The 25,297-nt window shown below is 41.0% G+C and overlaps 1 protein-coding gene and 1 non-coding gene across 2 annotated transcripts in view; one reads left to right on the forward strand and one right to left on the reverse strand.

Moving 5' to 3' along the window:
- Window positions 1-2,957: 2,957 nt before the first annotated feature.
- HERC2 (E3 ubiquitin-protein ligase HERC2) overlaps window positions 2,958-25,297 on the reverse strand; it is a 433,977-nt gene continuing 411,637 nt past the window's right edge. The window contains exons 85-88 of the mRNA XM_080285543.1: window positions 10,737-10,891; window positions 9,956-10,045; window positions 7,567-7,763; window positions 2,958-3,373 (exon numbers count right to left, since the gene is read on the reverse strand). Of these exons, the coding sequence (XP_080141669.1) occupies window positions 7,572-7,763; window positions 9,956-10,045; window positions 10,737-10,891 (437 nt within the window). The 3' untranslated portion in view covers window positions 2,958-3,373; window positions 7,567-7,571. The remainder of the gene's footprint in view (window positions 3,374-7,566; window positions 7,764-9,955; window positions 10,046-10,736; window positions 10,892-25,297) is intronic.
- LOC145416827 (5S ribosomal RNA) lies at window positions 23,961-24,079 on the forward strand. Its single transcript, XR_013900350.1, has one exon. It is a non-coding gene; the product is annotated as a 5S ribosomal RNA (ribosomal RNA).

Here is a 25,297-nt window from a genome sequence, read left to right on the forward strand (position 1 = left end):
CACTACATATTACAGACTGTTATTCCTGCAATATAAAAAGACATGTTCTACAGATTTTAAACTACACTAATATATAGGCAGTTCTGTAGTATGCTATTTTGATTTTTGGAAACAATAACTCTGATTTTATGTTCCTTCTAAACTATGATTAAACAAATTTTCTTATTCCTGACTTCACACACTGCACTGAGACCAATATGTGTGGCACATCATGCTGCTGAAATTCCATTAAAGGTATAGATACACAGCTCTCAAGAACAATTTCTTGACAGTTATTGGTTCAACGTGGATGGAAAATGAGCCCCCCCACCCCCAAACAAGGTAACATGGTGGGATGAGGGTCTGGAAGCTAGTCTTGGAGAAAAGAAGGCTTTTCTGGAAATGGAAGAAGGGTAGTAACAGTGAGGAACACTTGGCTGCGCTGCCAAGTGTAGCATCAGAAAGGAGGTGTAGGCTACAGAGCATAATTTGAGTCTGAGACTTTTACTGCTTAGTTTTAAGTGCCAAAAGGAAGAATGTGGTATTTAAGGCAGTAAATCAGATGGAGAGAGAAAACAAGGATATCACAGGTAACCAGTGTGTGAAGAATAATGAAGTATAGGTAGTGGCAGACAGTGAAAGTATTACAGATGCTTGGAGAATACATTATAACCATTTGCTGAATGAGAGTTTGACTGGAACAGGGAAGGTCTGGAGTAAGTAGATCCAGTGTTTGGCCCTTGTTCTTTGATTGATATTGCTACCATGAGCAGGGCAATAGGCAGGATGCAGTTTGGTAAGGCAGTGGGTGTGTCTGGATTGACTGCTGAAGTGTTGAAGGCCTTAGGAGAAACATGAATGGGTTTAGTTACTGATTTGATAAATTCAATTATATATGACTATGTTGTCCCCAATGACTGGACGAGAAGTGTGACTGTAAATGTACAAAAGGGGAAGGGTGATGCCCTAGAAAGCAAAAATTATAAAGGCATAAAACTTTGGACCAGATAATGAAGGTAACAGAGAGTCCTAGAAGGTATCATAAGGGGAAATGAAAAATAATGAGATATAGTTTGGGTTTATGCCAGAAAAAGGGAACACTGATGCCATATTCCCTACCTGACAGCCTCAGGAAAATTATGTAGGAAAGAACAGTGAGCTGCACTTTATTTCTGCTGATTTAGAGAATGCTTTTGACAGTCACAAAGGAGGTGATAAAGTAGGCAATGAGAAAGCCTGGGGTTGAGGAGTGGCTGGTTATAGTAGTTATGGGAATGTACATGGGTGCTCACACCCAAGTGAGAGTGAATGGAGAATTGTGTGATGTTTCCCATGAATGTTGGCATGCACCAGGGGTCAGTCTTGAGATCCCTATAGTTTGTCATGGTGTTTGAAATTCTTCCATGTGACTAAAAATGAATGGCCAGGGAGATGTTGTTTGCTGATGACTTGGTGTTGACTGCATAGAATGAAAGGGAGGCAGAAAAATGATTTAGGAAATGGAGAGACAGAATAGGGCACAAGGTTTTAGGAGTAAACGTGGATAAAACAAGAGTGATGGTATCATGGCTGGTGGTGATACTGTCAAGGCAGAGGGAGTGTGGCCATGTGCAGTCTGCCACAACAGTGTGGGAAGCAGTTCCATCTTGTGCAATGTTTGTGATAAGTGGGTGCATATGAGATATGGTATTAGCAGTAGACTGTAAAGTAATGCTGATTTTGTGCATGCAGTGTGTCAGGGAGAGCATTTAGAGATTGTCAGATATGGACTGATCTTGTTAAAGAGTCTCTTGAATGGGTAGAGTTTTGTTATTTGGGGGACAACTATGTGCTGGAGGTGGGGCTAAAGTAAGGAGTGAGTGGAGGAAGTTCTGGGAGCTGTTGCCTCAACTAAAATTGGGAGGGCTCTCCCTCTGTGCCAAGAGGATCTTTGTGTGTGGCATGTGTTAGGAGTGTAATGCTCTATGATAGTAAAACCTGAGCAGTAAGGGAACAGGATATTCATAGGCTCAAATGTACAGGAATGACAATGATTAGATGTACCTGTAATGTATCCTTGAATTCAAGACCTGGGGGGTCTAGGATTGTGATTGAAGAGTTGGAAGGAAGGATAGGACTGGAATGTATTGTTGTGATGAGGAGGGGTAGATGGAGATGTTTTGTGCATATTGAGAGGATGGAGGATAACAATCAGGTACAGAAGGTGAGAAGTGTGATCACTGGGGGTAGGGTTGCAAGAGACAGACTAAAAATGACCTGGGATGAGCTCAATGAGTGTGAACTCAAGGGATGAGAGACTGAATAGGGAGGCTGCCAATCGAGCAGCGTGGACAGCTGCCATTAAACGACCAAGGCCGACATATGTATGTTGGAGCCTTCAAAAACGAAACAAAATGTAATGAAATGAGAGGTGTAGTGTTACTGGAGGCAAGCTCTGAAATACAGGCAATGATAATTTCATGTGTGCAATGTGTTGGGGATAGCATGAAGAGATGGAAAGGCAGGAAAGGTCTGATACTGCTCGAGTCTCTTGTGTGGAAAAGTTTTGTTACTTGGGAGACATGTTATGTGATGGAATTGGAGCTGGAGTTTGCTTTGTGGCTGGGGTTAGGAGTGGTTGAAGTTCAGGGTACTGTTGCCTCCATTTTCTTTCAGTTTTGGCATCTTCACAGTTCCTTCACTGAATGCCTCACATATACTACTATAAACTGAGGATGCTTGCCAATTGGGATCATACAGAACAAAATACATTATTTAGCAACTTTTCTTTATCATTCTAAACAGCAAAAAAAATGTCAAATGGGCAACATATACTCAAGATCAATGTACTTCATTACCACCCTCTTCTTATGAAGTTGCTGGTCATTCACAATTATTCATTTTTAACGCTTTAGCTGTGATGAGTCTCCATGAGCTTAATAAAACCAACATTAATAACTTGGAATAAATATAATTTTTATTTATTCTAAGGCCATCTGTTGATTGTGATAATTTATTTACACATTTGATGGTCTAGACTTTCCTCCAGTACAGCAAAGTAATCTAACATTAGCAAATTTTTTTTCATTTAATGACATGCAAACAGAGTAACTTCCAGCCATAGGGTTAGCATTTTTGTGGGTCCCCTGGCAGTATCACAACACCCACCCAGTGTAAAATTATCCTCACTCACATCCATCGATAAAGAAAAAAATTTACAACGATTTACAAATTGTAGGTGGGGGCACTCACCATCCACTCACTTGATGTAGTGCTGTTCTCGGCTGTCTGCCCTTTCCTCCAGCCTTCTTACCTTCCATCCTCTTCTGTCTTCTTTCCTTGTCCTTCTGCCTACGGGTGACATTACGCTCCCTCTTCTGTCTTTCTTTCCTTCATTCTTTCCTCCTCCTTCTGCCTGTGGGTGACCCTACACTGAGTGACAGGCCAAATGGTTTCTTGTACACCAGAAAACTATTTACTATGCTGGGTGGTAACCATATAACCAAATTATGGTGCCTGGTGGTTTAGTGGGTAGTAAAAGCACTCCAATTGGATTGAGCTGGTGAAGGTTTATGTCCAAGGGATGGTTGGGTTTTACTGCTCACATAATGCCACTCAGGGATGAGTGAGGCTGGTCACTCTCATCTTTAAATGCCAGGACCAACTTGCCTAGCCCCGGGCTCCTACGCTCCTCATGGGGCAACATAGGATTGGATGATGGATGGATGGATATAAATTGTGAGAAAATTACTAATTACAAAATTTCTACCTGATATTATGTGTAATGGAATACTTTTATTCATAAAAGAAGGAATATGGCTAATGATCCCCCGAAACTCCTTCACCTGGTACTGAAAATCTTTGTTTAATATTCTGGCTGATGTCAAATGATTTTATTCAACTTTGGTTAGATATCCTTGGGGTGTAAAGACAAGAACAATATCAGGAACCTATTCAGCTCTGGTACAAGTTTTGAATTTTATTCTGGCTGACCCCTGATGATTTTACTCAGCACTGTTAAGATGCCTATGGGATGTAATAGTTAAAATACAAGAATTCTACATGGTTAAATATTTATCACCAGACTTTTAAAGTGTTTGTTTGCTAAGTATTTGATCCCTATCAGCCTGGAGACATCTTTTTCATCATTCTTGCTACAGATTAGACAATTTTATTTAGCTCATAAAACACCTCTCAAGTTTTCCAGGGGGGGGGAGGGGACTCACCCCTTCTAAAAAGGAAGTCTTCCCTAAGGTGAATAAGACCATCTGGTGGTAGTGAGAATAAGTTAAAAATAATAATAGTAATGATAATAATAGTAATAATAATAATACAGTAAGACCCTGTTCTAAGGACAAACTGGGGGAAAAGGCAGATGGTATATTTAATAGTTTGCTTTATAAGGCATCCGGCAGGAACCCGCTATACCAAACCTAGGATCAGCATACGGCATATGAAAAATGGTCCAGTAGGTACCCCACGTAGGACACATTATAAGACATCAATAAATCAGCACTGCGTGGGTTTGACCTGTGCTCTCTGAAGATAATAGATCAATATGCAATACATAACTAATACTGACCTTCATTTCAGTAGATAATACTGAAAAGAAGAAGATATACAAGTAAGGTTTTATTTATGTTGTGATTTAAGACCTCTTCCAAGTGCTCAGTGACTTGCCGCTCCACCTGCGATGACTGGCTGCTCCATGTGTTCTCTACTCAGAACATATGTATAGCACATTAATTTTATATTGTACATTTAACAGTACAGTATGTATTACTGCATTAAATCCCCCTAAACAGCTGTTCATACATCATTCTGACCAAATGGATGAGTGAAAATTTACAAGAAGATACAAGCGGCCAGTGTGGTATGTCACTGGGCATGTATTAAATGCTATGGCAACAGCATCCCTTGCAGAGACTGGTTCCCACGTGCAAACAACCTCGAAACAAAACATTTTAGGTACTCCTTACTCACTTATAAAGTGCCTCAGATAATACTAGTGACAGAAATAAACTTTTGGTTTGACTGTGGTAGTTCATTCATTCATCATTCATTCATCACCTAATTCAGTGTTGCCCCATGACATGTATAGGAGCTTGGGGTTAGGTAAGTTGGTCCTGTCATTTAAGATGAACGTGACCAGTCTCAATCATCCCTGTGCGGCATTACATGAGCAGTAAACCCCAACCATCCCTTGGATATAAACCTGCACTGGCTCAAACTGATTGGAGCGCCTTAACTACCCATTAAACCACCAGGCGCCATAATCTGGTTATATGGTTAACACCCAGCACAGTACATACTTTCCTGGTGTACAAGAAACCATGTGGCTTGTCACTCAGTGAAGAGTCACCTGTAGACAGAAGCAAGAGGAAAGAATGAAGGAAGGAGAGACAGAAGTGGAAGGATGGAAAGAAGGATGGAAGAGAGGAAAGGGCAAACTCCCAACAGCTGCACTACATTGAGTGAATAGGGAGTGCCCTCACCAACCACTTAATTCAGAATAAAATTAAGTGATGATATAAAACTCAAGGGTAAACTTAACTAAAAGAATGAGAAATGTTAAGTGAAGTGTCATACCTATAAGAACAGAAACTGATGATTAGGAATGGTCAATTATGAGAATTTCATATTCACAGAAAAAATACATTGACAAGGTGCTGGTTCACAAAGCCAGTTATGAGAAACATGAGATACGGATCATCTGGTTCAAGATCAATAATGGGAGAATTGGTGTAAACATTGCTAATTTTGTCCCTATCAAACATCCATTGGTCACATGATTCACAGCCGGTGAGATGCGTCCCACACTGGTCATCCCACGTCTTCACTGTCCACCACCTTGCACATGGCTGTCTGTTAGGCTGCCGCACACAGTTCCTATACCGGGCCTGGGTTTAGTATTTTTTAAATTTGTCTGGTAGGGCACCAGATGCACTTCTTGCAATGGACTTGGTCCACTACATAACAAATTTGCTCAGCTGTCCACCACTGCTCATGTGGTTGTCTAGTCAGCTGCCACATCCATTCCCTATACCAGAGCCTGGTTCAGTACATAACAATGGTACCCAGTAGGACCAAGGGGTCTGTTATATCTGAAATCTAGTACGAGCAGGTCCATTAATACTAGGGTTGACTGTAACAGTAATAATAATAAAGAAAATAATGATAATAATAATTGTAATAATAATAAAAATAATAAGAATCATAGCATTAATAATAAAAAAAAATAATAATAATAGTAATAATAATAATAATGATAATAATAATAATATAATAATCATCATCACCATCATCTTCATCATAGTTGCTATATTTTGAAAGGGCTACAGTATTGAGCATTGTATTAATATAATCTCTTCTAACACTGTCAGAGCACACAAGTGGCCAGGCAAGATTTGCAATGTCATGAAAAACATGTAAACTAGAGGTTTTCTTTGATATACAATAAAAGACACTAAATATGTAATGATCTACTTAAAAGAAATGAAGTAACTCTGGGTTTGACAGAAGCATTTCCTCACCTCATCATTGGGTGGGAAAAATGAGGTCTGGATGATGATTTTTTTCTCTTATTGGAACTAGAGCTGCTTTGGTTTAAAACAATACCTGCAAGTAAGTGATCACCTATAAATACACTGCACAATGATTGACTGAACTTTATAGGCTAAGTATAACTTCTCTATGTGTTTCAAAAACTACAACACAAACAGTGTATATTAGCTTAGAATGTTATATGGCTTCACAGACAAAACACATATTTACAGATAATTATTATGTACATGAACAATTTTCTTCAGTCTTACAGTATGACTGCACATTTACCACCAGACTGTGATGGGCCTCAGAAGCTGCACCTTTTTGTTATACTTACAATTACTACAGTCACAGCAGAAATTACATAAACAGATTTAGTATTTGTATATAAAAGCATTAACCAATTCACTGACACCAGTTGCTCTCAGTCTGTTGTGCTTCTAATGAGAAATTTGGTTTCTGATAACAAAAAATAACTGCACACACATCCTCACAAGCACACACGCATGCAACACTCCTGACAAGCAAAATGACAGAACACAGCAATACTATTTGTGAAGTACTAAAGTTAAGTCACACCTAGAATTCCCAGAAACTTTTTTCTCATAACTGTTATTGTATCTTTCTTAGATACCAAAGAAACTTATTATACTTGTCAAATTTCAAGTTTTATGCTGCAGGCTGATAAACACAGTTTTTACTGCCCTAAAGATATTCAATACAGTAATCGGTCTTCAGTGCTGTAGTAACTTTTTCATCTGTACGTAGCCACCATCAGTTAACTTTATAAAAGAGTAGATGAAATTCAGTTTGATTTCCTTCAGCATAATTAACAGGACATGACATATCCTAGGAATACTGCTCACCATTATCAATAGTGAATTTCTACACTGTACATCTGGTAATAAAATGATAATACATCACAACTTGGATGATCCTTCTTTGTACCCACAGCACAATATACATGCCACGGTAACGTACAAGGATCTGGTAATAACGTGTCTAACTTCATAGTGCTGATCAGGTAATAACATTACATGAACCACAGCCATAGTCCCTCACACGAATCATGTTGAGTACAAAGAGACACAGTCGGCCAAGGGTTCGTCACTTCCAATGGAGTCCCAGTCATCAGTGTCGGACTCAGAAGACACGTTGTCCTCCACCCCAGCCCCTGTCATGGCTACTCTTGCATAGTCATCCGTGTCAATACTCTTGCAAAAGTGGATGGCATATTTCAGTTTTTCTCGCAGGACAGCCTGGTGAACAAGAGTAAAAGATGGTATATTATTTGGATTAGGAAATAAACAATTCTTTAGAGAAACAAGATGAGGAGAATGTAAAATGGGAATGGGATTAAACAATTCCTACATTTCCCCCTTTTCCATTGGTGAGAGAGAGGGGATTAGAGGAAATATCTCCTCTTTATTAAGTTTCTAGCTGCAAGAAAAAGGTGGGAAGGTATGAAAAGGAAGGGAAACATGTGAAGCAAAGCAACAATGTACAACCAAATCAGAAGGAAGCATGCAGCAAAAACCTCCTGATTTATAGAAAATTTAACAAGTTTCTTTCTTTTCCTTCGTCATACTTTTAAACCCCAAATGCCGGGCTATTTTTGAGCCTGGGGCGCTCTCACTACAGCATTTTTGGCAAAATAGCTCTTTTTCAAACCTTAATATCTGGAAAAGTATAAAAGAGAAATAACAACCAAATCACTCACCAACTTTTCTTCTTGCAAAGGAAACATCCCCAGTTCCCCAGGTTGATGAGTAGAAAATGAGTGTTTTTTTGTGTTTTGATGAGGAGTCTCTGAATGCGTGCTGCTGGCATCAGCATTGGAGAGCCTGGCTAACGCTGGCAGCACAAACTGGAGTGGTGATTGTAACAATGGCCGGCCTTCCTTCGCAAACACCAAAACTTTTCCACTCTTCATTTCACTTTTCCTTACTCACTGTCATAAAAATGCATCATCACCCTGTCCATGTAGCTCGCCACTGGTTTTCCAGTCATAACAGAGTGGCACTATACCCCATATGTGTGTGGGAAAACTTACGCTATATGCTTTTCTTTATTGTTTGCAGGCATTAGTTATGATACCCTACAACTTACGTTCAGCAGCACTTATACTGTACATCATATCACAATTACAGTTTATGACACTTGAAAAAATCATTGCTCAGCACATTGCACACACTAAGGTTAAGTATGAGGTATACACTTGTGCATAATTTTTTTTTTTTTTTTTTTTTTTTTTTACCCTCACTTGAAAAAAAAATCATTGTTGAGCATAATGCACACAGTATGGTTGAGTAGGAGGTATAAAATTGTACAAAAATTTTGGCTTTTTTGTACTCTTCTCAGGCATCATGAAAATATTACTCATGTTCTACACAACTTATATTTGTACTTCAGCTCACAAATATGCTTCACATCAAATCTTTGCAAATATTTCAAGAGTAAGTATAAAAAAAGCTGTAGGTCTACCCAACAAAGCCATTTTCTTACCTGTAATCATGGTTTTCTTCCATACATCAGGTGGGGTTACTCAAGATATTCTCAAGCATTGCACCACATATTACCATAAAGAATTCATTATCACAAAAAAAAAAAAAAAAAAAAAATGCACAACTGTTCACTTTGTACAGTTTCCCACACAACTTCTCAATAATCACACTTAGAAGAGGATGTCTCACCACTCATACTAAAGAAGGACAGTTTCCTCCAGGGCACATCCTATGTCACTGTCACTAAGCTCTTTCCCCGGAGGTAAGGGCTGAACTGTGGCGAAGGACTATGGTGCATTCAGCCCGGAGGATGAGAGGACAGAATCAGATGAGGAGACTGAGGAAGATGTCACTCCGCCCTGAGACAATGCCGTGTACAAACTGAACCGTGCATCTGTGGGGTACCTTGGGTAACCTCCCTATCCTATAGTAATGAGAAAATGGTCGTGGATTCAAACGGTAGCAGGAAGACACTTGTGTGTATAGCCACTACCCGGCAGCCCTGTAGCAGCCAGATTGTGACATGCATAGACGTTATCCAGTGGATGGGGTATAAGGGAATGAACAAAAGTTTCTCTTCCATTCTTTCTATTGTCAGCTGTTTCATCATCATCATCTTGCTTTTTCCCATGTACTGTACCATAATCATGGGGTGGGGAGATCCTGAATCCTCTATGTACAGTAAGCAGAAACTGTTTTCACAAAATAATTTCTACAACTTTATTGCTATGCTCCACAGTGAAATACACGACTGAGGATATGTGATGTCAGTCTCTTATCTATCCATGGAATATACTGTTAAGCGAAAGAAAATGTCTTCTCTCCCCATCTTTCTTTTCTGCACTGCCTTTCTCTCAAAACTGGAAAAAAAAAAAAAAAAAAAATGAAGAGTGATGTGAGCCGACAACATAACTCACCCATGCTAAAAATTTATCTTAGTGGCCCACCTTGCAAGAATATCGTGGCATCTTGAGGAGGAAGAAGCAGGTGTAGGACTCGGGCAGAAAATGGTCTGGCGGAGTGTACTTGTCCAGCACCTACAAATAAAATTAATAAATTAACACCAGTTTTAGACCATGTTTTTTTACAAACACACATGGATGCTGCTGTTGCTATTGTGCTACCCCAGGCTGTCTGATTAAGCAGACCTATCAAGAGTAGGCAAGCAAGTGTCCCTGAAGGGATGCTTATGCGGTGAATTGCTGTTCCCTTGTGAATGACAACACCTTGCCATAGTAAGGCATGGGAATTAATATGGAGGTTTGGTTCCTCAATGGATGACACATTTGCATCTTTCCACCCAGTTAACAGAGGTACCACAGTAGGTTCCACATCACCCATTACCTGGCTATATAAATGTCACCCAGTGTTGTAAATGGTTTCCTGAGTTACAGGAAACCATCTGGCTTGTCACTCAGTGCAGAGTCGACTGAGGTGGAAAGAAGAGTAATAAATAATAACAGGAAGGATGGGAGAAATATGAAGAGATCAAGACAGACACAGAAAAAGAATGACAAACCTGAAGGAAGAAGTATGCAGCATTACATCATGTGAGTGGATGATAAGCATCCCCAACTACCATTACCAGAGGAGGTAAGTAATACATTTTCATAGTAGTAAGACAACAATCAATGCCAGCTAATACCAGGAAAATACTCCTCTTTGTCTGTATGCAGCCATTAATTCAAAGTTCAATTCACCAAATAATGAGAGGATACTGGGTCATACTTGGAAAACAAAGTCTCTGCCTCTGAAGTCAGCTATAGTGCGTGGGAGTCGGGTGCGTCCCCACACAAAGCGTAGGAAGAGGGAGCGTTCTGCTGTGCTGAACTCCTCCATGACCTCCCAGAACCACTGAACCAGGGGAGCTGTGGCTTCTACACCTGTTGGCAGCAAAAAACACATCTATGATTTATGCTGTTTTTATCTGGGTTGGCACAATATTTACCCCCCCACACTGTACACTTAATTCTTTAATGTTATCTTATATAGATACTGACTTTTCTCTCTCTCTCTCTCTCTCTCACTGACGTGCGCACGCACGCGCGCACACACACACACACAGGTCGCTGACAGACACACACACACAGGGCACCGACAGAGAGGGACCTCTTCCAGGATCGTGGGAAATAATTACTGAATCGGCGACGAAAGGAAGCTCAGCCTATTTGTGATTGTGTTAATGAGTGCGTGAGTGGTGGTCCCGTCGGACAGTAGTAAAAAAATAAACCGCGGTTTCGGTCATAAAAGGGACAAGATATAGTGAAAACAGAAAGTCTCCATAGGGTTAAATCATGGCGGAAACGGACGGTGCATAGTTTACAATCGGTGAGAAAGAGTTTGAGGGCTTCTGTGAAGAGGATGTGGGAAATGGAAGTATTAAGTTGAACCAGACAAGAATAGCAGGTGTAGAGAAAACAGCAGAGAGGAATGTCCAGGAGATAAAAAAGGTATGGGCGGTAATTAAAGAGTTACAGGAACGGACCACAGAGCAGGAAAACGAGATCAAAAGTTTACGGAATACACTGGAAAAAATTTGTACATGCAGTGAAGAACAGGAAAGAGAAGTTACTGAATTAAGAGTGAACAATGAATCAGCCTCGAATGAAATACAACAGCTTAAGAGGGAGAATAATAGGTTGGAAGAGGAAAGGGACAGGATGAAAAGCAAAACTAGATGAGTATGAATCCAAATCAAGAATACAAGGCGAGCACATTAAAGAAATCAAAGAGCAACATAAGGGGTGGAAGAAAATTCAGGAAGAGGGAGATGTAAATTTGAGAGAGATTATAGAACAACAAAGCAAGGAAATGGTGGAGAGGGAAGTGGTTAGGGTGCTAAGAAGTAGAGAATCTTTAGTTAGGGATCTAGCAGATAAGAAAAAATGTATAATAATATCAGGAGTTAAAGAAAAACGTATGACAATAAGATCAGAAAGAGAAAGAGAAGCACTGAGTAAGGTTAAAGAAATAATATCAATAGTCATGGAGGAAAACAACGAAGCTCAAGAAGAGATTGAAGAGGTGTTTAGGTTAGGAAAGTACGAGGAAGGAGGGGCAAGGCCACTGAAGGTAAAGTTCAAGTCCCAGGCAACAGTTAACGAAATTATCAGTAGAACATGGAAATTATCGGACAAGGACAGGTTAAAAAATGTTTGGATAAGGAGAGATGCAAATGAGGAAGAAAGAGCTTAAATAAAGGACTTAGTAAAGGAAGCAAAGGTAAAAAACGAACAGAGAACGGAGGAAGAGAAGACAGTGTTTTATTGGAGAGTCATAGATCAGAAATTAAGGAAGTGGTACCGGCGGAGAGAAGGAGAAAAGAGGGTATAGAAAACATCAAAAATAACTGGAAGGTGGCATATACTAATGTTGATGGTTTAATATCGGCAAAGTTAGAAATTAACAATTTTTTGAGGGTACATGAACCTGATGTTATGTGCTTTGTAGAGACCAAGTTAAGAGAAGATATTGATGTTCAAATGGGAGATGGTAAATACAAACTGTGGAGAAGAGACAGAAAAGAAAAAACGGAGGAGGAGTGATGATAGCAGTGAGGAACAACATAAATGTAGATACTGTGGAAATGGGAGAAGGCAGGGCTGAAGATATATATATGAAATTAGAAACATGAGAGAACAATAAGAGAGATATGGCAGTAGTGTATGTTCCCCCTAAGACAAGAGCATGGAGTGATGATGAATACCAGGAAATTCTGTCAAACATGGCAAGTTATTTACAGAAAATGATTGAGAAAAGCAACAATATAATTTTAATGGGTGACTTCAATTGTAAAGCGGTGAACTGGGAGGAATGGGACTCAGGAGGCGGCGAGGATTCGTGGGACACTATATTATTAAATATAACAATGAACAATGTGATGATGCAATGGGTCAAAGAGGAGACAAGGTTTTGAGGTGAGGACACACGAGCAAGACTAGACTTACTGTTTACCAAAGAACCCGATGTAATAGAATTCTTGAAATATCTGTGCCCTGTTGGAAAAAGTGATCATGTGGTCATCGAGTTCCAGATGACAACAGGGAACTTGGAGCCAAGAGACGAGCTTTATAGGTAGGGGGGGTACAACTTTGGGAAAGCAAACTTTACAGGATTGAGAAAATTTTTTTAAAAATGCGGATTGGAGAAAATTCAGAGAAACAAGAGAGATACAGAGGAAGTGGGATATTTTTCTAGATCCTATAATTCAGGGAGTGGAAATATTTGCGCCAAGAGTAAAGGGGAAAGAAAACAGGAAAAATGAGTGGTTTAATAGAAGGTGTATGATAGCAAAAAAAAGAGAGAGACATGGCATGGAACAATTGGAGAAAAAGAGGTAACAACAGAACAAAGGACGCATATAAAAGAACTAGAAATGAATACACAAGAATAAGCAGAGAAAAAGAATGGAATTTTGAAAAAGGTATAATAGACAAATGTAAGGATGAATGCAAACTGTTTTATAGATTTGTTAATGGCAAACTGAAACAAAAGGAAGGAATCACCAAACTGAAAGTAGAAGGAGAGGTCTATAAGGATGCGGCAATGCAAGCAGAAATAATGAACAAATGTTTCCAGTCAGTTTTCACTAATGAAAAGGAGTTTGTGGAAGGGGAGGGAGTGACTAGAAATGTAGTGATAAAAGATATAAAAGTGGAAGTACAGGAAGTGTATAAATTACTAGGAACTCAAGATGTAAGGAAAGCCCCAGGACCAGATGGAATCTCTAATTGGGTACTGAAAGAATGCAGAGAACAACTGGCAGATAAGATTCACAGTTTAATTGTGTGTTCTCTGGAGGAGGGGAAAGTGCCTCAAGAGTGGGAGAGGGCAAATGTGGTACCAATTTATAAGGGAGGAAACAAGGAAGAACCCCTGAATTATAGACCAGTGTCCCTAACCAGCATGGTCGTAAAATTGTGCGAAAGAATTCTGAAAGATAGATGGATAAAATATCTGGAAGAGATAAATACAGTATTTTGGCTGATAGTCAGTTTGGATTTAGAAGTGGAAGGTCATGTGTTTCCAACTTGTTGAGTTTTTACTCAAGAGCGATTGACATGCTACAGGAAAGAGATGGTTGGGTGGATTGTGTGTATTTAGATTTGGAGAAGGCCTTTGACAAGGTACCCCATAAGAGACTAATGTGGAAACTAGAGCATATGGAAGGACTGAAGGGAAACCTCCTGGAATGGATGAGAGACTTTTTAAGAGACAGACAAATAAGGACAGTAATAAAGGATAAGATGTCTGGATGGAGGGAAGTAACTAGTGGAGTCCCACAGGGCTCGGTATTGGGACCAGTAATGTTCCTGATTTACATAAATGATATGGTAGATGGAGTGAACAGTTATGCAAGTCTGTTTGCTGATGATGTTAAGAGCTTGAGGAGGATTGTAAAATGCTGCACAAGGATCTGGATAGGATACACGAATGGAGCCGGACGTGGGAAATGAAATTCAATGCAAAGAAATGTAAAATAATGGAAATGGGTAAAAGTACCAAAAGGCCATCATTGAATTATTTGATGGGTAATGAACCAATCACAAAAGCGAGGGAAGAGAAAGAGATGGGTGTGCTGGTCCAGGACAGTTTGTCACCTGAAAAACACATTAACAAGACAGTTAGAGAGACGGATAAACTCCTGACTAATATAAGAGTAGCTTTTCACTATATGGATGAGGAGATGATGAAAAAATTGATAGTGGCCATGATTTGCCCCAGGTTATAATATGCAGCAGTAGTGTGGTCCCCACACAAAAAGAAAGATATAAACAATATTGAGAGAATACAAAGAACAGCAACCAAAATGATTCCCAGTCTGTCAGATCTGTCGTAAAGAGAAAGGCTGGAAAAGCTGGAGCTGCCTTCCTTAGAAGAAAGAAGAAAGAGAGGCGACATGATTGCAGTGTTCAGGACCATGATGGGAGTAGATAAAATTGACAAAGAAGATCTGTCTTTATGGGATAAGAGAGAAACAAGAGGTCACAGGATGAAACTGAAGAAGCCAAGCTGCTTGAAGGATATCAAGAAATATAGTTTTCCTTATAGATGTATAGACCTGTGGCATAGCCTGGACAAAGAGACTGTCCAGTCTAAAAACTTAAACGAGTTTAAAGCTAAATTTGACTTATTGAGAAATGGAGACGGGACCCCACGAGTGTAGCTCATTTCCTGTATATCACAATTAGGTAAATACAATTAGGTAAATACACACACACACACACGTGGTGACGCAAAAATAATGAAACAAACTGTACAGTAGATGAGGCAAGACATACATAACTGCAAGAGGACCTGGAATGGAAGACTGAATTAAGGTGCCCCCTGCTGAAGTGATGCAAGTGACACAAACAAAAAGTTGAGAAAACAGCATTTGAAAGTTGGCGGGCTGGCTCACTCCTGCTTGCCCTTGCCTCACTTCACCTCTACAGCAGAAATGAAGCAAGAAGCAAATCGATGGCGCTAACCTCATTTCCAACTCTCATACGCTATTTTCTTGGGTTATTATTAATCTACTGATAATACATGACCCCTTGATGCACATGGCACTTTTGTACCTTATATTTTAGGAACCTCCATCCGATCTCACTCAACATGCGATTTGTCGGAGTTGCATGGATAAAACAATGGCATCCTTTACCTATTAATAATCCTGTTGTTTTAAACTGTCTGAATAAGTGGCTGATGAAGATTGAAGGCCTATCCAAGCCACTGCAGGACAATGATCCTGATAATAATATTACTGAATGTAACTGTGCTTTGTCTTATTACCTTACTACTTCGTCACATAATATGTTCTTGATGTCAATACTTAATAATTTCCTCTTCATAATACAGTGAATATTATTTTCTTGTAAATTAAAAAGAAATAGGTAATGTAAAACTCATAAGGACTTTTCAAAATAATATTTTTCTTTAATGTAGCCACGTACACACAACTTGCTTTTTACTAAAAAAAAATAATAATAATGACTTTTCTTTCATAATATTATTCTTATTTTAATGTGGTAGGTGGGGGCGCTCACCATCCACTCACTCGATGCAGTGCTGCTCTCGGGTGTCTGCCCTGTCCTCTCTTCCATCCTTCTTTCCTTCCATTCTCTTCTGTCTTTCTTTCCTTCAGTCTTTCCTTGTCCTTCTGCCTACAGGTGACTTTACCTCCCTCTTCTGTCTTTCTTTCCTTCATTCTTTCCTCTTCCTTCTGCCTGTGGGTGGCTCTACACTGAGTGACAAGCCATGGTTTCCTGTACACCAGGAAACCGTTTACTACGCTGGGTGGTAACCATATAATCAAATTTTGGCGCCTGGTGGTTTAGTGGGTAATTATTGCACTCCAATCAGATTGAGCCAGTGAAGGTTTATATCCAAGGGATGGTTGGGGTTTATTGCTCACATAATGCCACTCAGGGATGAGTGAGGCTGGTCACTCTCATCTTAAATGTCAGGACCAACTGCCTAGCCCTGGGCTCCTATGCTCTTCATCAGGCAATGTAGGACTGGATGATGGATGGATGGATGGATGATTTTTTCTTAACACTAACTTAACACTAACGCTTGCCCCCGGGTACTTCACTTAATCTTAGCCGTAGAACCCCCTCTGACACAATGGGTCAATGCTAAATAATATTTTCTTGTTATTAAAAAAAAAAAAAAAAAAAAAAAAAAAAAAAAAAAAAGTAGGTAATGTAACACTCATAAGAACTTCTCAAAATAATATTTTTCTTTTATGCAGACATGTGCACACAACCTGATTGTTACTAAAAAAAAAATAATGACTTTCCTTTCATAGTAATATTACTTTTTTTCTTAACACTAGCTTAACACAATGAACCATACAGGTCAGAAAACCACACACAAAAAAGAAAGAAAGAAAAAAAAAAAGGTAAACCAATTGATACAAGGCGGGAGCTATGACTGACGGCCCTGCTGCGCTCCCATTGGCTAGCAGGCACCATGATGTTAGTGTGCTGATTGGTTGGGAACCTCTCCCGGGCTCCTGCCTTACTTCAGATCGGAAAGTAAAGTCGTGCAGCATTTCCTCCAAAAATTCGTGGTTTTGTGTAGGATTGTGGACCTTATGACCACACCACTTCCCTGAATCACTTTGGGAAACTTACTTCACATAGAGCTATTATCGTACTACTCAATTAAAGTGAAAACTAAATTTCGACCGAGGTGTCACTTGCATCACTTCAGCAGGGGGTGCCTCAATTTAATGCAAGGAAGTGTTGTGTGACTGAAATGGGTGTAAGCAAGAGAAGACCAAAGTGGGGCTATAACTGAGGATAGATGATATTGCCAAGAAAACACATAATAAAGGTTCAGGTGTAATAATACAGCATGAATTATCACCAAAGAAACACATAAACAAGAAAACCACAGGAGGATACAAATTTCTATTGAATATGAAAGCATTTTATTATATACAGTATATATATATATATATATATATATATATATATTTACAGTGCTGGGCAGGTGCGTAAACACTTGTGCAAAGTGCAATTGCGCACCCTTGCGCTCCGGTGATATCATTTGCGCATTGCGCACCGCATGAGACCATGTGCAATTTTGCACTTCCACACATGAAAAGGCAGGCGCGTAAGTGCAAACTTAGTTGCGCTTGCACTACTAAATCTGCGCTTGCGCACCTGCCTTGCGTCCCTGCCATGTGGATTGCACACTGCCCAATCCAAGGGACACGTGGTCTTCCAGGGGGCACGTGGTCTTGGGAGCTTCCCGCATGGCTGGACAATGGATGGGGGAGGCTGGAGGGTCGTGAGGGTGGGTTGGTGCCAGTGGGGGGAGGCGGGAGGGAAGGGGGTAGTAGCATTTCTTAATAAGCTTCAACAGAGATAATGTATTTTTAATATTTTTTAAATTATTATTATTAGTAAATAATAATAAATATACATTATTAACCCCTAAAACGAGGATCGTCGCATTTGCGACGGTCGGCCCAAAGGGCAGAACGGCGGATCGTCGCATTTGCGATTTGAGTTAATTTTGAATAACCGCGGGCAAGCAGGCTCCAGCTGGTATTGTCTATCAGTCCCGCCACCCGTGAGCTACGTTTAGCACACTTGACCTTTGTACTACTGACCTCGGTTGTTGCCAAGTATCATTTTTTTTACCCACCGACGCACCGATGCGCGGCCCTCCCTCGTCATGCGATATGGCAACGCGCGGACAGCTGATACGTGTCAATCTGTGCCGTCATCTCGCAAGCACTTTTTGCTATTGGGAAACGCTTGTTTCCCCAGTTGTCACACTGTCATTTTTTCGCGCGGTTTGCCCCAGAATAGTGTCAGTCCATGCAAATCTGCCACGGTGACACCATGTCGAACTCGAGCTCTTCCGAGTCTGTGCCTTCTAGCCCTCCGAAAAAGGGTTTTGTGACCTCAACCCCCTTCAAAACCTTACCAGGAACTACTAAGGGCCTAAGTGACTCTGCAATAGCCTCAGAACTTTTGAAAGCCTCAATGGACTATGGCAGTGATGTCGGTGTGTGGTCGAGCCTGGCTGAGTCTGACACACAATCCAGTGCAGAGTCCGGGCCAGAAGTGATTGTTTCTGTGCCGGAGGAGAGTGTGTCAGTGCCCAGCACCTGAGCAGGGAAGGCTCCTGTGAGAAGGGGCCTTGAGTATGGGAAGGGGGAAAAACGGAAAAGGAGCGGTGACCCCAGCTCACCGCCATTGTCCCCTACGCCACGTCACGCCACCGCAAGCCCGCCACGTACTCCCAGCCCTATTCTCTCGTCCTCCCCCTCTGCTGCCCTGTCTCCTGAGTCGTCGGAGTCGCCTTCACCACCTCGAAAGGGAAGTAAACGTACAACATTACGTTCTAGAGGTTTCCGTAGGCCTAGTGTTCGTGTTGGTAGAGCAAAAACTTTGTCCCCTAGTATAAGGCTAGCTCGTAGGGAGGGAACTCGCACTAGGCAACTCGGCAGTCACGCCACCGCGAGTGACCTTGAGCCCAGTGATAATGTCCCCACAACCACCACCATCACCACAACACCAACACGACCTGGGATAGCCTCTGCCTCACATACTGTTGCACCGCCTGCCTCACCCACTCCCACACGACCTGCCTCACCCCCCGCCACCCTAAGCACCTCCCAGCCCAGGCAGGGAACGCTGGATTCCTTCGTGTGGTCAGAGGGATCAGATTTTGTGCCGGAGGATCTGCCCTTTGACGACAGTGGGTGTGGACTTCAGGCTGACTTCCCTGTGGACGAGGATGGTGAATGCCTTGACTACCTGTTGGCCTTCCTTGACGACGAGGTTATGGAGCACATCTGTACCGAGACAAACAGGTACGAGGGGCAATGTGCTCCAGTTCGCGAAGGAGAAGGTGAGGCGGCCACGCCATCCACGTTGCGGATGGCAGTATGGGTGCCTCTTACGATCCGCGAACTTTTTGTATTTATTGGATTGATGTTGCTAATGCCGCACAACTGGAAACACAAGTTAGAAGAATACTGGACTTCCGACGAGCTGTGCCCAACACCCATTTTCAATAAATACATGAGCCGCAATCGTTTTAGGCAGCTGATGACTTACCTTCACTTCGCGAACAATGATGAGCCTTCCCAAACTGACCCATTATGGAAAGTGAGGGGAATCCTGAACATAATCAAGGATAAGTTTACGAGGTTCCTGCGCCCTTTCAAGAAAGCCGTGATTGACAAGTCCTTGGTATTGTTCAGGGGCCGTCTTCGGTTCGTTCAGTACAATCCAAGCAAACGGCACCGCTTTGGAATCAAGTTTTTCGTGCTGTGCGACTGCAAGACGGGGTTCATCCTTGACTTCGTCATTTACACCGCCAGCAATGTCGATTTGGATAAGACTGACCCCCTTGGATTCTCTGGTTCTGTGGTGAAAGTGCTTTTGGAAAAGTACTTTGGCGAGAATCATGTCCTGTAAACGGACAATTACTATACCGCTCCTAAACTCGCCAAGTACCTTTCTGAACACGGCGTCGGCTCCTGTGGCACTGTCAGAAGCAAAAGGGCACATTACCCTGCCTTCCCCGAGGCTGAAAAGTCAAAGCGGGGAGACGTGCACCTGAAGAAATCTGACAAGATGCTTGCGATCAGGTGGCATGATAAGAGAGTCGTGAACATGCTCACCACAGTACACAAGGGGGAAATGCTGGCAACAGGGAAGGTCGACAGAAGGACTGGCGAGCCTGTGATGAAGCCTGATGCTGTCATTGACTATAACGTCAATATGCGGCTGGTGGACAAGTCTGATATGATGATTAAAGAGATTGACTGCCTGAGGAAAAATCGTCATTGGTACAGGAAGGTGTTCTTGCACTTGATTGATTTGTGCATGTTGAACGCCTTCATCCTGTATAAAATCAAGAACAGGAAGCCAGCCAACTACTCTCTCAGACGATTTTCCAAGACTTGTGTCTACCAGCTGCTTCAGCGTTACGGCCAGGTTCTTTCAACAGGTCCCAAACGCCACCCTCACACACCTCCAGACTGCCTACAGTGTATGGCCTACCTTCAGTGACACCGCCTGGAGCCACTGCCAGCCACTGCAAAGAGGGGGAAAGCACTGAGGAGGTGTCATGTGTGCAGCCACACTACCAGGCAGGACAGAACCTTTAGGCGCACCTCCTTGCAGTGCAAAGAGTGCAAAGTTCCCCTCTGTGCTTACCCGTGTTTCTTTGACTACCACAGCCTAAGTAGATTTTGAAAATAAGGGTAAGATTCTTTGAAATAATACTGAGAGTGACAGTGATAATATTGTTTAGTTTTCTTTTACGTGCTGACAGTGACAGCCTGATGAGTGTAAATTAGTGTATGTACTTGTAAAAGCACTGACAGTGACAGTGTTTTTTGGTGTAAATAATTGTACATACAGTAGTAATAATATAAGTATTGCGAGTGACAGTCACTCCAGTGTAAGAAGATGAAAGCATATTTTCCTATTCTATGTTCTGACAGTGACAGTTTGTTGTGTAGAAAATATTATTTTTATAACACTGAACAGTGACACTGATGAATAAGGCAAAAAAAAGAACAGATACAGTGAAAGTGAGCGATAGAAATGAAGTGCGAGTGGCCGACAGGAGCGAGAATAAAGTGCCTGCCGTAAGGCTGAATAAACTCGCGCCGCGGTGGTCTTCCTCAGTCCCAATCCACAATACTGGCAGTGACAGTGATTTTTATGGCTGTAATAGTGACAGGCAAACGTTTGCGAAGTCCTATGATGAAAAAAAATGTAGTATACGTGTTTTTTGCCGAGAAAAGGCAAATGTGACAATATTGACGGGAAGATCGCCACTGCGCTGCATGTCGGCCGTGCGCTCCGTTCATTTTAGCCTTATTTTCAGTGCTTATTTACAAATACGGATTCCAAACAACCTGTACGTTGTTGTATAAAGTGTACTGTGACAGATTGAGGCTGTGGTAGAAAGAAAACCGGGTTTCTGGAGGTGTGAGAGTGAAGACTTTGTTACCCAATTTTGCAAGTCTTCACAAGTCCTTTGGTAGTCAACGAAGGCTCAACATGTGGCTCAGGAGAAAGCTGAATGTAAGTACTATAAGCCATAAAAATTTTAATGCTCTAGGGTTAATCTATGATTTTTGGCAAATATTTTCCCACAGGTACTCAGACCCCGCTACAACCTCGCCACAGCGGAGGGATCGCCCGTACACAGCCGCGTTTTAGGGGTTAAGATTAGCATATGCAATTCCTTACAAAAACCATTAAAACATATTATTTAAATCAAATATCCACAGCCTAATAATTTATTAGACTGTGGATATTTGATTTAAATACTCTGTTTTCATGATTTTTAATTTTTTGTAATGAATTACATATGCTATTGTATATCTATATTGAATTATTAAATAAACTGTCTTGACAAGACAAGAGAGAGAGAGAGAGAGAGAGAGAGATAAAGAGCATTATTCTGAGAGAGAGAGAGAGAGAGAGAGAGAGATAAAGAGCATTATTCTGAGAGAGAGAGAAAGAGAGAGAGAGAGAGAATAAATACAGGAATGGCAAAGGAGCGTCCCTTTGAGTGAGGAGATAAGGCATAAACTTCATCCCTCTTCTCTCTCTTATCTCTATTCCTTCCCTCATCTCTCTCTTATTCTCCATTCCCTCCCTCCTCCGTCGGAAAGAGAGAGAGAGAGAGTTGATGATACAGTAATCACGTGATCTTTGCCAATGCCTTGGTAAATATAGGCTGTTTTTCCCGGACAATGACCTACTGTACCTCAGTCACCACGGGTGGTGGGCAGGTTGCTAATTTAGTAATTTATTTAATTATACCAATATATATTTAACAGTAATTCCCACAAATATATGCAAATGATCTGCGCTAGTGCTTCGCAACATTGCACAAGCTAAATATTAGATTGTGCACTTGTGCAAATTACAAATAATAGAAAATAATAATAATAAATAAAGGTAAGTAAGTAACGTTGGGTCTGGTTAGTACTTGGATGGGTGACCGCCTGGGAACACCAGATGCTGTTGGCATCCCTACGTGTCAAGTGGGGTTGGTGGAGGATTAGTGCCCCTCCCTGTGAAACAATTAGCTCTAGGCCCTTGACCACCCCGTTTGGGATACATGGCGTCTGGCAATGGATGGGATGGAAGTAAGTAGGTATGCTGTTTTATTTAAATATCTCAATATTTTTCAGTAATTCCCAAAAATATATGCAAATGGTTTGCGCTTGCATTTTGCGACATTGCGCATGCTAAATATTTGTCAAACTGCGCATTTGCACTTGCGCAAGGTCCTTCTTTGTTTGCGCTGCCCACCACTGTACAGTATATATATATATATATATATATATATATATATATATATGTGTGTGTGTGTGTGAAGATGTGCTAAGTAAATTGAAAGTGACAAGGGTATGACCTAGATTAGAGTATGCTGCAGGAATGTGGCCTCCCCACTTAAAAATAAATAAATCAATAAAATTGTGAACGTACAATGAGTGGCAACTAAGATGATACATAACTTGAGAGAACTGCGGTATGAGGAGAGATTACAAAGGCTGAAATTACCTACAGTGTCTGAAAGAAGAAGAGGAGACATGACAATGATGTATAGGTACTGTATATGCATGATACTGAAAAGACTGAGACTTTCTTATCCTTTTTTTTTTTTCCCATGCAAGGAAGAAGGAACCAAAGGCCTGGAGCCCACAAACCATTCCTTCCAAGAAAAAAAAAAAAAAAAAAAAATATAACAGAAAATCAAATTCAAGATCCATTCATTTTGAGATGCCTGGACACATTGCGTTTTGAAAGACTGGAAGTCACAGGAAGTAGGAAATACAGACAGAGGGACATACTTCCAAAGCTGACCTGTTGCATACATGAAGAACTGGGAGTAACACATAACTCTTGCATTTGAGAGTTGGACAGAAGAGGGATGAGAGTTTGTTGCAAGATGGGTGCTATGCGCCCGTCGCAGAGATGGAGGGATACAAGCAGACAATTCAGAGGAGCAGTGACCATTGAAGATTTGACAAAAAAGAGATAAAGATGCACCAGTGCAACAATGACACAGAGGCTGACGGGATCCAGTAAGAGGAGGAGAGTTAATGAGACAAAAAACCTCTGATTCCACCTTGTTGAGAAGAGCTGTATGTGGGGAGCCTCCCCAAACATGAGAGTTGTACTCTACACAAGGGCAAATAAAACCCATGTATAAAGTCAATAACTGTGCAGGGGTAAAAAAGGCATGGAGTCGGGTTAGCACACCTCATCTCTTGGAAGCATATTTTACAAGAAATGAAATATGATCTTTCCAAGACAAATACCAAAAGAATTAAACCCCAAGTATGTTTAACCCCTACACCGCGGGCTTGTTTACCAATAACTTGCGTGTGCCGCGGGGTTATTTGGGCTCCGGCAGACTCTCAAAAAATATTTGCCAAAAATCAGTTATTAGTCCTAGAATAATAAAATTAACGGCCATGCCACGTTGAGTACACCGCTTCCCGTCCGATCAGCGAAGTTAAGCAACGTTGGGTCTGGTTAGTACTTGGATGGGTGACCGCCTGGGAACACCAGATGCTGTTGGCATCCCTACGTGTCAAGTGGGGTTGGTGGAGGATTAGTGCACCTCCCTGTAAAACAATTAACTCTGAGCCCTTGACCACCCCGTTTGGGATACATGGCGTCTGGCAATGGATATATGCTTATGGCACATACCTTCAGCTTTCTCCTGGAATGATTGTTGAGCCTTCGTCGGTTACCGTAGGACTTGTGGAGACCTCTGAAGTAGGGTAACGAAGTCTCCACTTTACACTTCCCGACAACCCGTAATATGATTACCACAGCCAGATACAAACACTATAAACACTATTCTACAATTTTCAAGTAGTTTGGGATCCATACTAAAAAAAAAAAACACTGTGAAAGCAATGGAAATTACGAGCGCGTCTGATCGTCGCACTGGCACTAGTTCGCTCTTGGTAGTCTGTCATTTATTATTCATAAAACCCCTCACACTTTATATTTCTATTACTATATAACACTTATATATATCTATAGTCTTTATCCATAGGTTTCCTTCAGTAGTATTAGTTTATTGTCACTGTAGGGATTCAATTTCTTTCAGTAAAATACGTAGCATTCACTTTCTCGTCCTGTATACTGGCATTGAGAGTGAATGTCACTTTCATCTTCACTCTCATAACTCATAGCATTCAGACATGCTAGAGTGAAACTTTCACTTTCATTACTCCTAGGGTATATACTCGTATTCTTATAATACTACTCATTTACATTTCTATTTACGTTCTCTATTTTATTTACGTTATTTACATTTCTATTTTATTTACACTGTGTTGTGCACTGTCACTTGAAATAACTTATAAAACTATTTTCCATTGTTCACGTATATTTACATTCATTACTTTCACTTGCTGTTTACACATTATTTACACATTATTTACAATTCCACTTGCACTGTTTTACTCAATAGAAAGATCGTAGTCACTCTTTTATCAATTGTCAGCCCTTTACCTCTTTCCACACGAGGTTTAGTAGGGGGTAAAGGTCACAGGGCCATTTGCATGGGGGTGAAAAAGGCCTTGAAGTCAGCAAGAAGAAACATACGTACTCTCGCTTCGGAAGTTGAGAGAGAACTGAGTGATAACGGAGGACCACCAGCGTAGAGGCCTGCTAGGGGTTATTCAGAGTTACCAATATTACTTCTTGAAACAGCTAAGTCTAGCACTGATATGATTGGCAGGAAATCTAGACAATACATTATAAATTTGGTAGTTCCAGGTGAAT

This window comes from Coenobita brevimanus, chromosome 107, assembly GCF_032717465.1.
Source record: "Coenobita brevimanus isolate Jiangsu-jjx chromosome 107, ASM3271746v2, whole genome shotgun sequence".
NCBI classification, from domain to species: domain Eukaryota; kingdom Metazoa; phylum Arthropoda; class Malacostraca; order Decapoda; family Coenobitidae; genus Coenobita; species Coenobita brevimanus.